Source organism: Anser cygnoides, chromosome 3 (genome assembly GCF_040182565.1).
Source record: "Anser cygnoides isolate HZ-2024a breed goose chromosome 3, Taihu_goose_T2T_genome, whole genome shotgun sequence".
Taxonomy (NCBI): Eukaryota; Metazoa; Chordata; class Aves; order Anseriformes; family Anatidae; genus Anser; species Anser cygnoides.
The window spans coordinates 78,768,470-78,781,729 of record NC_089875.1 but is presented as its reverse complement, the minus strand read 5'-3'; the positions used below and the strand labels follow the sequence as shown (position 1 = coordinate 78,781,729).

At 37.5% G+C, this 13,260-nt stretch overlaps 1 protein-coding gene across 4 annotated transcripts in view; it reads right to left on the bottom strand.

Annotated features, from left to right (window-relative positions):
• The window catches only part of FBXL4 (F-box and leucine rich repeat protein 4), a 56,180-nt gene that overhangs the window by 16,288 nt on the left and 26,632 nt on the right, over positions 1-13,260 (bottom strand). For all 4 annotated transcript variants that reach the window (XR_007164337.2, XM_048066637.2, XM_048066638.2 and 1 more), the window contains exon 6: positions 10,986-11,199. Coding sequence is in view for 3 of the 4 variants with exons in the window: in XM_048066637.2 (XP_047922594.1) it covers positions 10,986-11,199 (214 nt within the window). In the remaining variant the exon portion in view is untranslated. The remainder of the gene's footprint in view (positions 1-10,985; positions 11,200-13,260) is intronic.

Sequence of the window (13,260 nt, the reverse complement as noted above, 5' to 3'; positions counted from 1 at the left end):
CATGGCATACTGCCACACAGCATGCCAAGTCTAATCGAAGAGTAAACAACTATTTACTCCATGTTACCTATACTGAGTACATTAATTCCTCTTCTGGGATGCACACGTGCCCCCACACAAGAAATCAGACTTTCTTCAGAAGCCACGTCTATTCTTTTCTAACAGAGGTGTTTTTTGCATATGTCAAGGAAAAAAACCACCTTTCTTTGAGTATGCCTAGCCAAGATGCAATCGAGAATCCAGATGGTAAAGGACATCAAAATAACAGGAGAGAATGGCAACTCCCAGAATCCACAAGCACTGCATATAAGACAACTACCACAGTAATAACCTGTGCCCGTTTCAAGCCACCTGTCCATACAATTCATCTCTCCAATTTGCCTTCAATACAAGCTGAGTGATAATACTTATACATACACAAAGGAGAAGTGCAAGGCAATCATCTGACCTGGACGCTGCAAGGCAGGCCAAACCCCAGATGTCAGAGTGCTTTCTGTAAGGAACAAAGAGGCACCTAAACTCTGGATCAGCAAGCTTCAACTGGAGAGAATCCAGTTTCACTTTCTCAGCCAAGCACTGGCAGTCAAATCAAGGAGTCCCCATGTAACACTTAAGCCTCCCAAATATACATGTCTTGGCTACTAGGCTTGAGAATGAAGTTTTCCTGTAGGGAAGGTAAGGCTTGGCTTTGTACCTGCTCCCCTTCTTGCACACTCAAACTGTGGAAAGAAGAGCATGAACATTTGAAAAAGCTAAGGGTTACTTTTTCTTTCTGGAGTAATTTTCATCCTAGCCTCAGCGGTACAAATTTCTTCTACCATACAAGCCAAAGCAGTTACTACTGAATACATGAAAAATGGCGCAAACAGCGGGAAGAGGGGCTCAAAGCAGACGCAGTATGATGATGACCTATCCTATCATCCATTCCCAGGAATGGAGGTGTTTTCAGATGCTGGAAACATACACAGCTGAGACTGCATGAGTTGCTTTACGAGAGAAGACTGACATCAAGCTGCACAGAAGGATACGATACTGCTGCTAACACAGACTTACAGAACAGATTACAGAAATATTTTAGGGCATGACAGTTGGTTCTAAACCCCAGAAAAATGGAAGCAGACTGCCTGAAGTCTCTAAACTCTTTAAGAACAAACATCTGTCAGAAAGGACATCAACAGAACTCATAATGCCTTGGACAAGAGGAGAGAGGCGATTTTCTTTTGAAATCTTAACTTATTCCATGTGAGAAAGGTGAGAGTTCTGCCCAAACGTGAAGTCTTTCACTTTGTAATACAGGCTAGCCTGGAAGACGTTTGTGTGCTACGTATACATCAATTAGATAGCTGACAATGGATTAACTTGCATCCTGGTTGTCTTTGTAAAGACTTCAGACATCACATGTATGTTCCGACCTGCAAGTTGGTTTGAACAAACAACCCATCAATGGAGAAAGTGAATACTGGTGTCAGAGTAATACACTTGGCAAGACTGAATCCTGCGTGAACTTTTTCAGCATTTTTTGCATCCATGATCCTGCCAGAAGTGAAAATTATTTCTTGTGTCAGTATGATAAGGAAAGCATCCAACAGAGAGCTTGAATTTAATATCCTTCCAAACTGAACCCTCCACCCCTTCTGTCCGTGGTAACTTGGCTCAGCTGTGAAAGACGCATGTCAAGGATCAGACCATTTACTCATTGCAATTTCATTGACAAGTAGTCCAAGACAAAAGAAATACATAAGATTTTTAAAAATACAAGTGATGGATATCATAGAATGGCTGTACTGTAACAAAAAGTCTGAAGACAAGTATAATACATTGTGCTTCTGGAAGGTTAAAATAAGAACTACAGAAATCAACCAAGTTTTACTTTTAAGTAAAGTCTGCACCTTTTTATAAACTCTTTGGAAAAAAAGTCTTAGGCTACTTTTAAAAATATTAGTTTTTTTTTTGTGAAGGGAATAAAAAAATAGACTGTTTCACCACAGCCTGCTCAAAAGAACTGCATCTGAAATAGGTTGGGAACTCTTGCAGTCCCTCAATGCAACAATTTAAAAGCTTAAATCTTTTACAGGAATTTTATTCTCCTGCAATTTTTTCCTTTTTTTTTTCAATGAAGTGAATGATGACAGAAAGAAACCCCAAGCTCTGATTGAAGACCGCATCCTCCATTCTTTAAATTAAGTTTCCCTTGCTTCCTATATTTTTAATCACTGAATTACTGATTCTCCAGCTAACTACCAGTCCAAGAAAAATTTCAAATTAGGCAAGACATTTTTAACATTAAAAATTCAGCTTGGGGTAGAAAAAAAGACTAATCACACCCCTCCATAATTGCATTGTATGAAAGGACAAAGTTGTATTATTTTTTCCTTATTGTTCCCAAGTGATATCTCATCTCCAGCACTCCCTGCCCCATGCCCCCAACCCTGATGTCTTCACTTACGTTCCAATAGTTATATAACATTAGTTGCAGGCAGATATCAGATAACATGCCTATAGTTGCAAGCTCACCACAACAAGAATATTGCATTTTTCCACAATACCATAGAATTAATATAACAGCATTCCTAAAGACCACAATTTCTTCTCTCATATTTCAGTTACTTATCTCTCCTTTAAAAATGGATCTTGAAGAGTCTTTGCAGTGAGTTGCCTTTGCATATAAGTTTATGAGGTTGTTATATTTAATAACAGGTTCTATCGCAGTATTTTCCTATGTTTCTAGGTAGCATTTTAACATAAATCAGTAGAATATGAGGAAAATACTGTTCAAAACATTTGCTTTTAGGGTAAAATCAGCGTCTTTAGGACTATATTAACCAGTTGTACTGGCTAACATTTAGACAACTTTATTCTGCAAACAGTCACTTTTTTATAAGTGAAAGAGAAAATCATCAAAAGATTTCTTCAGGTAACTAGTAAAGAATTACGGAACCTCAAATACCCAGTACCCAAGCAACAGCTGTAACGTGCTGTTCGTGTACAGTTGAAATTCACATTTCTCAACACATTTAGCTGAGAAAGTTGATACAGCAATTAGATGTTTACTATAGGACATCAGACAGTATACATGGGATACTAAGCAGTTATATTTTGGAAGGCTATTTATCTGAGAACTCCTGACAACATTATTCTATTTAATAAGAATTAATAACCTGAGTGAAAATCCAAGACAGAAAAACCAACCCTTCCTGAATGAGGAGGGTAAGTGTGGCAAGTGGATGAGGAAGAGGTAACTCTGCAGAGTACTCTTAAGCATTGTGTCTTCCTAATAAAAATCAGAGTCAACGTTTTGTTCCTTGAAATTTTAGGATCTGAGAAAGATGGAAAGGAGAACTGGAGACCTACAGACTAAGGTGAGGCCAATGAAATCTACCACGTCTCTCAGCCCTTCAGTTGCATCCACATTCTCAGAAGTCAATCCTTCAAAATATTCTCAGAACTGCACAAGAAGGTTCCTTTAGTCATGATCTAGGCAGGAGCTTTCCTCGTGTTCCCCAAAGGTTTAAATTTACATATATACACCACCCCAAACCTCAAGAAAAGCAACAAAAATAAGACATATTGCTTTATTACCAACCAAATTTACCTGTTTCATCTACAAGAATAAACACCCAACATTACCTTTTAATGTGAACATCCTCAGTGCCTCTTTCTGAACAGTTACATTTCCATCATTGTCACTGTCCTCAGATTACAAAAGTCAAACTATTCATAGGTGAAGGACAGAAAAACAGGATAAGGAAGATGGCTGTTAGAGTAAAGCATCGGACCTCAAGCAACGGCTAGACAACGCATGGTGCAGCATCTGGAAGGCCTCTCTCCTCCCATGGGACCAGTGCTCTCGCACACAGCTGGCAGGTGGAGCTTTCCTGCCATCAGGGGCTGTCCTCAGAAAGCCAAAGGCTTCATGTTTCGGTGCTTGATGTTTTAAAATTTCAAAGTTCTGAGAATAAAAACCTCAGAGCTAAGGAAACTAAGAAAATCCTTTGTAAGCTCTGCTGGGAATGCAGTCCTGTGGTGCACCCTGTGCAGAGCCCAAAGGCATTGAAGGAGAGCGCTCTACCTGGGGGCAGCCCGAAGGCAGGGCTGGCAGCATGCATCTCCTCCATCCCACTGCTGGGGAAATGAACAGCTCCTGCCGCTGGGATAACGACCTGACACGGACAGGACCGGTAACTCTCCTCCTAAAAGGAACGTCCTGAACTACCCTCCTTCATATGGCAGCTTTCTCTCCCTACTACAAGCTGTCATATACAACTCTTGCCAAAACATTTCAGAAAATGAACATGATTACTTCTAACTGCAGCAAAAACTAATCAAGACACTTAATGAAATGTTAACTCAGTTTTGGGACTTCCAGAAACATCTTAGTGAATAGCAACTGCTCTGCGTTCCTGCATAAAGTGGAGAGAAATAATCTCCATGGCAGCATATCACTGAGTCCACATTTTAAACTACAGCTACTACTACACGTGACTACAGTATCTTTGGAATAGCAATTGATTTCCGTATGTGAAACTGGATTAAAGGCAATTCTAATAAGACTCCTCACAAGAAAAACAAAAACAAAGATCCCACAAGAGGGAATGAAAGGTTCAGAGAGACAATGTGTGTGTTCATAACCACATGCCAGGCATTGGTTTAACCAGTTAAGAAAATAAAAAGAATAATTAGACAGTTACACAGTGTTAGCTTTGGTTTTCAGGAAGTTTTTACACCTGAAACCTTTTTTTATTTTACACCTTCCCAGAAAGCACTCATTTTCAGACAACTATTATGATTTTGTGTTCTATGGATAAACCTGAGCATCTTCTTTTTGACAGAAATAACAAATCTTGGGATAGTACATGAACATTCAAGAGCACACTAAAGACAACATACTGTTTCTCTAAATAAAACTGGATCTAGAGGCCTAATGAAACTATTCAAGTTGTTCACTTTCTTTTGGTTTCATCTATTTTCACCTTCCTATATGTTGCTTTTCAGTTACTCATGCTACAAGGTGAAAATAGCAAGGAGCCATAGCCAAATCAGAATGAAACGATGGCCAGATTTGTTTTAGGGAACTGAATGGCTTAAGCATAAGCTAACTTGTCTCATTTCATGAGAAAGCAAGTAGAAAAGGTCACCTCCTCCTTTCCAAGGTAGTTCCTCTGGCCTTTGGGAAGAACAAGACACCCATATAGTCCCAAAACAGAGATAGTACACTAAAGTCCCTAGTCATTTAGCTCATAAAAACACTTGAAACTCTTAAGCAACCTTTCCTTGGCAATCCTTTTCTTTTTTTTTTTCCAGAGAAAAAAGTAGAACTTTATAACTAACTGACCTTCCTGAAGCACAGAAAAGCTTGTATTAAGGTACAGTACTGCAAGAAGACTACCTATGTAGAGTACCCTATACTCTATATATACCACACATACTAGAGAATCTCAAAGTCTTCAGTATGTGTATCTTCATACCACAGGCAAAGTGAGAAAGCACTATTACAGAAATTTTAAAGATGGGAATCGTGAGGCATAAAGAAACTGTGCATCCTGCAACGGGCTGTTACCCCAGTCACGGATCAGGAGACCAAAGCTCATGTATTAAGTCCTCAGCTAGCGCCATCAGCACCAAGTCACCGAACCACAGTATGCTGAATGTTGGAAGGGATTTCTGGTGACCCAGATCAGATAGCCTCTCCAAACAGACTGAAAAAGTTGTCTTCTACACTTGCTGACAGTCCCTTCAAGGCCTTCTCAACTGATGTCTGCAGAAGCAGATAACCACCCAGCCCACCTCTTATCACCACAATCATTGGTGTACTACTATCTTCTGGACAGAGACACCAACAGACAATTTCCATTTACAGATTCAAAAACATTTTCCTCTACAGTATAAGCTGGCATTAGAACTGAAAGCCTCAAGCATCCATCAGCTACCTCCTTGGAAGATACAGCATGGAGAAGAACATAAGAAGAGTGAGAACTGGAAAACATTTGTTAAAAATCAGCTTAGGGTAGCTGCCCTACCCCTCTGTCTTTTTTTTTTTTTTTTTTTAAGACTACACTGTACTTGAACTATCGGACTGTTTTTGAGATCATGAAGTAACTGGTCAGCTACACAATTTGTCTCCAAAATTTTGGCGGTTTTTAAACAGACGTAATATGAACACTGTATGAGCATCAGTTAAGAGAGGAGAGGGAGTACATGGAAATGAAATTGGAATTAATCTTATTGTTGCGTTCAGATAAAGCCTTTCAGAAGTCAAACCACTTGTCTCCTCGGAAATAAGCATAACATTATTTGCAAGATAGGATTCAGGATGTACAGGGGCATCTTTCTGTTCTCTACAGCTATTTGGCAGTGCCAGGGACACAGTAACACTGCAATTACTGAATTAGGTCAGTGAAAGTAATAGTCTCTGTAGCTGATTCAATTACTGTATTTTGATTGCTTCATTTGGTCAAATTATGCCCTCACTTATGTCTGCAGATCCGTCTTACACCTTCATTCTTCCCTCTCACCCTTCACTTTACAGACTCAAATGAATTCAGCCCTATGAGCTTGTCATGGGATCAGCAGGTATCATTAAGGCCCTGCATCGCCTGACCATTTGTCACTGGCTCAACCTCCTTCTGAGAACCTACTTGTTAGCTAAAGGCTTTCACTATTTTTCACCATTTGTTTGCAACTCTTAATCCTAAAGATTTGTGCCCAAGCCAATGAAGTTTTATCCATGCTGAAAAGCCTCAGACAATACCTCTATAAAGCATAGCTTCACCCATAACAGGTTACTTCTGAAAAGTCTGTAGAATGAATTTATGGCAGTATTAACTCTCTCATTGCTCATGACATAAGAAAATAAGGGCTGTTACATCTACTGCTAAGATTCTTACTTATCTTCTTGGTATCTAAAATCCTCCAGTGCTAAGTTTCCAAACAGATGCTCAAGTTCCAAATTTGCTCTTGGTCAGAGATATCAGTAATATAACTTGTAAATAAAACACGTGCTTTAAAATGCGTACAAAAAGTTTTGTCCAATATAACTTGATTTTAATTCAGTTCATTTCTTACGTCAATTATAATAAAAATTTTTAAAAGTTTTCTTCACACATTATAAAGAACGCTCAATAAGATTGTATATTACATGTGTAATAGATTAAAATTTACAGTCAGCAATAAGGAGACTCACGTTTTTCTGCTGTAATTGTGGTTTTGGTCTCTTTAAAATACAATTTTGGCAGCATTGTCTATACGGATGGAATACTTCAAGCATTAAATCAAGATAACATTCATACTCAAACCACGAAGACGTGCATTGCCCATTACTATATACAATAATACCATCTTTGTTCATTGTGTTTGTTAAATGTATCAATGCCAACAAGTGCTTAAATTATGCTGTATGTTCTTAATGAATAAACATTAAGGAGTCGTGTATCAGCAAATACCAAAACCACCAGCACAAAAATCTCACAAGTATAATAGCGGTCTTGAGCTAGCAGGACTTGGATTTACAAAGCGTTGGGATTAGTTTCTCAAAGCAAGTTACAAGTTATTTCAAGCAGATACGGAATTGAATTAGAATCACTGAAAACTTCAGCTGTTTTAGTAGGGAGGAGCATGGTGATGTAAGATTTTTTTCTTGTTTTGGGCCTTACAAGTTACTGAAAGTCACTGAACACTCCATGCAACAGAAAGGGTAGAATACTTCAAGGGTGCTGGAAGCTTCACACTTTAGAAGTTTGAAACTAACTTTGTACACAGAAACTTGCACCCAGTAACTCAGGAAATAACATTGTATATGGCCTTAATCAAGAATCAGCAGGGTTAGGACCAAAGATCATAAACTCTTCAAGACGGTACAGCTGTCTTCCAAAATATTAACACAGTACTTTTCAGGTTAGAGACAGTAAGTAGACCACAATTGCCCATTTTGCTGAAAGCATACAGTTAACATTTGGAGCTCTGATTACAGAGACAATGGGAATATGCTTTTAAAAGACAAAACCTATTCAAAGAAAACAGCTAAGACAACAAGAAACTGTCATAAGAATTGTTCAGGTGATTACATAATATTGTCAATATTGTTTTCCTCAAAATCTGTTTTTCTACTCCTGATACGTAAAAATCAATCATTAATTTTTCTGCAGAGTATCTTCTGAGAACTTATACAAGAGTGTCATAATTATATAAACAGAAAAGTATGACAAATGCCTTAAGTGTCAATGTTCAAAGATATTTTTCCTTTTTCTCATTAAAAAAAAAGGAAATAGAAAGCAAGATGTAGTTTGATTAAGGAGATCCTACACCTGGACAGGAACATGGGAGTTTGTCTATACTTGAAAAAATACCATTTCTTTTATGTTAATGTTCATGATGTACTTTTTATAAAGCATCATGCAGGAACACAAACAGCTTCATGACTACACTGACAAGGATGGAATATTCATTATATTCCATATGTTATTTAATCACACGCCTAAATTCACAACTAGAAGCACAAGTTGTACTATTTATGCAGATGTGCTCTAGCACAGTACTGCATTTTACACCGAGACCGATGACTACAGAGAATGCCCCTTTTTCACTGGCATCACAAATAACATGGAGAGGGATGCTTCATTAAAAATCAATTAAAGCTTTAATTCCTATTTTTTCTTTTTTTTTCTCTTTATTATTGCCATTTTTGGCACACAAAAATACAATCACTTCCATTAAATAATTCAACTTGTGTGTTGATCAGCTACGACAATAAATTTGTCAGACTAATAACAACCACAAAAGGTATCCCTCTTCCCATTTCATCTCATTTCACTATGTTTCAATTTCAGTAACTGACTTTTTGTGCATCTTACTGCACAATTAGAGAAAATTTTGATCCCTCATTGGACACCTCATTTCAGTCAACCTTTTACCTACCTTTTTCTCTCTCCATATTAATTCCCTCTTCACATTTTCAAACATATCACCCCAATTCTATATCAAGGAGATTAATTACAAGATTACAATCCCTTCAGATTAACAAGTATCACAAAAGCATCCTATCCAAATTGTCTACCTATCTCTCTAAAAATTTATCTTCCTTGGTTAGCTTTTGTTTATATTTACGTAAAAAAAAAAAAATCAAAGCACTACCCTGAGTAAGTTTCATTACAAATGAGTTTTCTTGTCAGCTACAAGCAGATTCATGTAAATACACACATGAAAGACAAATGAATCTTCACAATTTAAAGTTTTCAAAGTCAGGAAATCTTTACCATCTACATCCAATCCAATTTCAAATTCTTCTCAGCAAAGCAATAGCTGAGAAATGAAAGTTACCAAGCATTTTCAGAATATAGTGCAGCTGCTGCACTATTACAAATGTGATTTTTTTTAAAGTTACCTGAGTAAAATCAAGACAATTGTATAATTTTGTTTCTACTGTTGATTGAATAATCTTTACCTTCAATACAATAATCTCAGATCGTTGAAGATGATCTTTTTTCTCTGATAGACGAAAGTACTTTTCAGACTCTCAGATCTGAAAAAGCTGTGTGAATTATCTTTATTACAGAGCTCCCACACAAAGTGATGTAAGGAGATTTATCCGAGACTTACAGAGAGACTAGAGAGCTAGAAACAGAATAGATACACCCAGAGTAGAGCAATTCAGAGTTCTATTCATAAGGCACTTAAAAGTAGGGCTCACCAATTTTTAGTTAGAATTAAACAATAATAATTATGTAAGATTTCAATACATGGAACAAACAATAAAGTAACAAGTTATTGAGGGACATTGGCTTCATAGTAATTGCCTACGTACCCCAAAGCAAATGCCAACAATTCAAGGTAGCTGACCCTCTAACTACCTTGCATTAACCACATCACCACTGCAGACAGCTGTCTAGACCTTGGATGTAAAAGTACATACAGTTTATCAAAAAAAAAAAAAAACAACAAAAAGCAACTAACCTTGTAACCTATGTTAACCTGTTAACCACTTATAAGTGAAGCAAAATAAACTGTAACTTCATATACCCCCCTAGAGATCCTGAAAATGAGGCATGACCTATAGTTCAGCTCCAGTTCTGTTGCACTAAGTTGAATACCCCAACACAACCCACTGTCAAAACCTCAATTTTGTGTAATGAAAACATAAACAGAAGTAATAAACACAAGTTAACTCTTCCGAAAAACCTTTAACCCAGAACCTGCAGAGATGCGTTTTTTTTTTTTTTCCCCTCACGTTGGAGCTCTGCTAAGCAGCAGCTTTTGCAGCAAAAAAAAACCCACAATGAGTATGAGAGCTTCCATGTAGTAGTAAGGTTGTAGTACATGAGTAATGCTGCTAGTGAGAAATAATGGAATTGCTTTGGATCCCAATTGCTGTATTTAGTAGGTTACAACATTCATTGAATTGAGCAAACTACAACAGTGTTTACAATTAACATGTACAACATTCCATCCTAGACAGGGAACATGCTGCAAATGATTATAATGCTGATTTGGGAAGTTGAGTAATTATGTAAGGAAGTAATTTTTAAACTGTACTTGGAAAGTATTCTAAAGAGTGTGTTCCATGTCACAAATACTGCTAATATACAAAGACAGTAGGAATCTAGCAAGCAGCTAGCTGTTCTAAAGCAGAGGATGTTGATAATTACTGTAAGTTACATTACAATGTAACATAAGTTACATGACAATTTCCCCAATTATATTGCCAAATACAGTCTGTGTGGAGTACACTTCAAAGAACCAGAAAAACCTTCACATTTATGATTTTACTACCTTGCTTCAGACAGCCAGTGAAAAGTCACTCATGCTGATTTTTTGGTTTGTTAAATCCATTAGTTATTTAAAAAAAATACTTAGGTCTTTGAGTCTATTTTTTTTTTTAATTTACCTTTGAATTCACATACAAAATTCTAGTTCACTTCTTCAGCAATGAAAAAGTAATAATTTTACCAGGACTAAAAAGACTTATCAAAAAGTTAAAAAATACTTGTTCCTACCTCCACTTTTGTTCGGTAAAGAATAAGACGCTTTAGGCTGCCCACTTTGGCTATGTGGTTGAAAGCCTGAGGTGGTATTTTATCACATGATGAGAGATTTAATTCCTGAAGATTTGGACACATTTCAGTAATGACTTCCAAACATGTTTCATTCAGGAAATGGCCACAAGACAACTCAAGACGAACGAGTTCAGAGCCACAGACTTTTAAGAACCTGCAATAAATCACATTAAGTAAAAAAATAAATGTGCTTTGTAATGAAAGTCTTTGAATACTGTCAAAACCTTAAGCACAAAAAAACAGGAAATACTTTCTTCAGCATTAAGAATCGTACAGACCACAGCAATTATGCCACATCAATTACTTAACAGAAAACATGATTAGGTTAAAGTAAATTAATCGTAACCACTCTGAAGAAGTTACTCGTTAATCAAATTTGTACAAACTCAGAAGACCAAATTAATGAACTGAGTTAGAGATCAATATTCAAAAACTGAAGGTGGTCTGACAGTCAAGGCTGTTTCATCAACGTTAACGTATGCATCCTAGACATTATACTTTTTGACCACATACAGAAACAGAAGGCTATATAATGCTATACATGACAGAAGGACACTGATGTCACTATATCAGCCTTAAAGAAGCAATTGTACCTTGAAAACAAGTTGCAAAAGCATCATTTCAAGGGGAGAAAATAAAAGTTTGTTTAGGGAGGCATTTGTCAGTGACACTAAAGAATAATGAAGGACTTGATATCTCTTTGAAGATCCAAGCTTTCAAACCTTCCCTTTTCCTTATTTTTCACTACTCACTCAAATCATACTTGCCATTTGTCATCACCCTTCCTGATTCCTTTCATCTTGCACATTACCCAGCTCCTGGGCCTTACTTTCATTATGCAAATCCTCTGCAACAAGGAGGGGAAAGTAGGTTCCGGGGGAATCCTCCAGCCCTGGAAGTTTCTGAGAGTCACCGGAGACCTTGACCGACCTGATCTAGTGCTGGGGACAGCAGCGCTTCAGGTGGGAGCTTGGAGAAGACAACCTTCAGAAGTCCCCAATACCCATGAGCTTACACAAACAGAAACAAAGAGAGACTCTGAGGAAAGGCAGAAGCCCCAAACCCATGGGGGTTTTCCTAAGTATGTCCTTCAAATCGATTCTTCCACTATTTTTAGTGCAACTCTGCAGTCTCTCTTCAGAATCCATTTTAGCTTGTAAAAATCGGAGTTTATCAAACACCAAGCACCTGTTTGTTGTTTTCATACCAGATACAGCAAATTCACCTGTAAGCTAGACTGGTGGGCTCTTACAGGAATGTCACAGCTAAAGTGACACGACAGTTCATAACAATTAACACCAGAAATCTAAACGTTAGACTGCTATTTTAGACCAGCAACAGAGTTCAACACAGTTGTGGAAAAACACAGGATGGAAATTCCCTGGAACTCAGAGTACAGACATATGGATTCATTGCTGATTGCCAATTAGCCGATTCTTCTCTTTAATGAGTGCTTTAACAACACATTTACACAGCTTCTTTCATCAACAAATTATCAGGTTTGTTTGAATGGTGATATTTTCCATAAAACCTTGTCAATTGCCATTTATTATACCTCTAGCTTCTAATTTGCTAACAGATAAATATTTTATGAACTATTCCATCGCAATAATGGATGTTAGGTTAACTGCCATATAATTTGACAGGGCTTGGCCATTATAAATATTGGTACAGATCAACACTTCTCTCCTCCTATCACTATTAAAAGTTAACATTACCAGGTCAGAGAAACACGATATTAACCTCCTACACTTGGAAAAGAGCTCAAAGCTCACCAGCTAGAAGAGTTATCTTCGTAACATTTAATTTCATTACACTTAAAACACACAGACAGAGCAAACAGAGCAATAGCAATGAGCTCACCACTTGTTCTTCACGGCTTTACTGCCTTTTTGGAAAAGGTTCTTCAGGAGATATTAAATAGAAAGAAAGGCAAGGGCAATAAGGGACACGCAGCAGGGTACATGAACAAAATTACAGGCATGAAGTGAAGCAATGAACAGAAATGGGAGGAGAAACTTGAGGAAGTCACCAACCAGAACAGGACAGAGCACATTAGTCAAAACTGCACAGTTTGTTAGCACTTCATAGGCTGCTTGGGGCAGAGGTTTTTGCTAACTTCTTTCCCTGCAGAGCTCCAAAGCCATATGGCAAGGTAGAACATGGGGTTTCAGGCTTCCCAACAAAAGTGGCATTGCCTTCATACTTCTCAGAC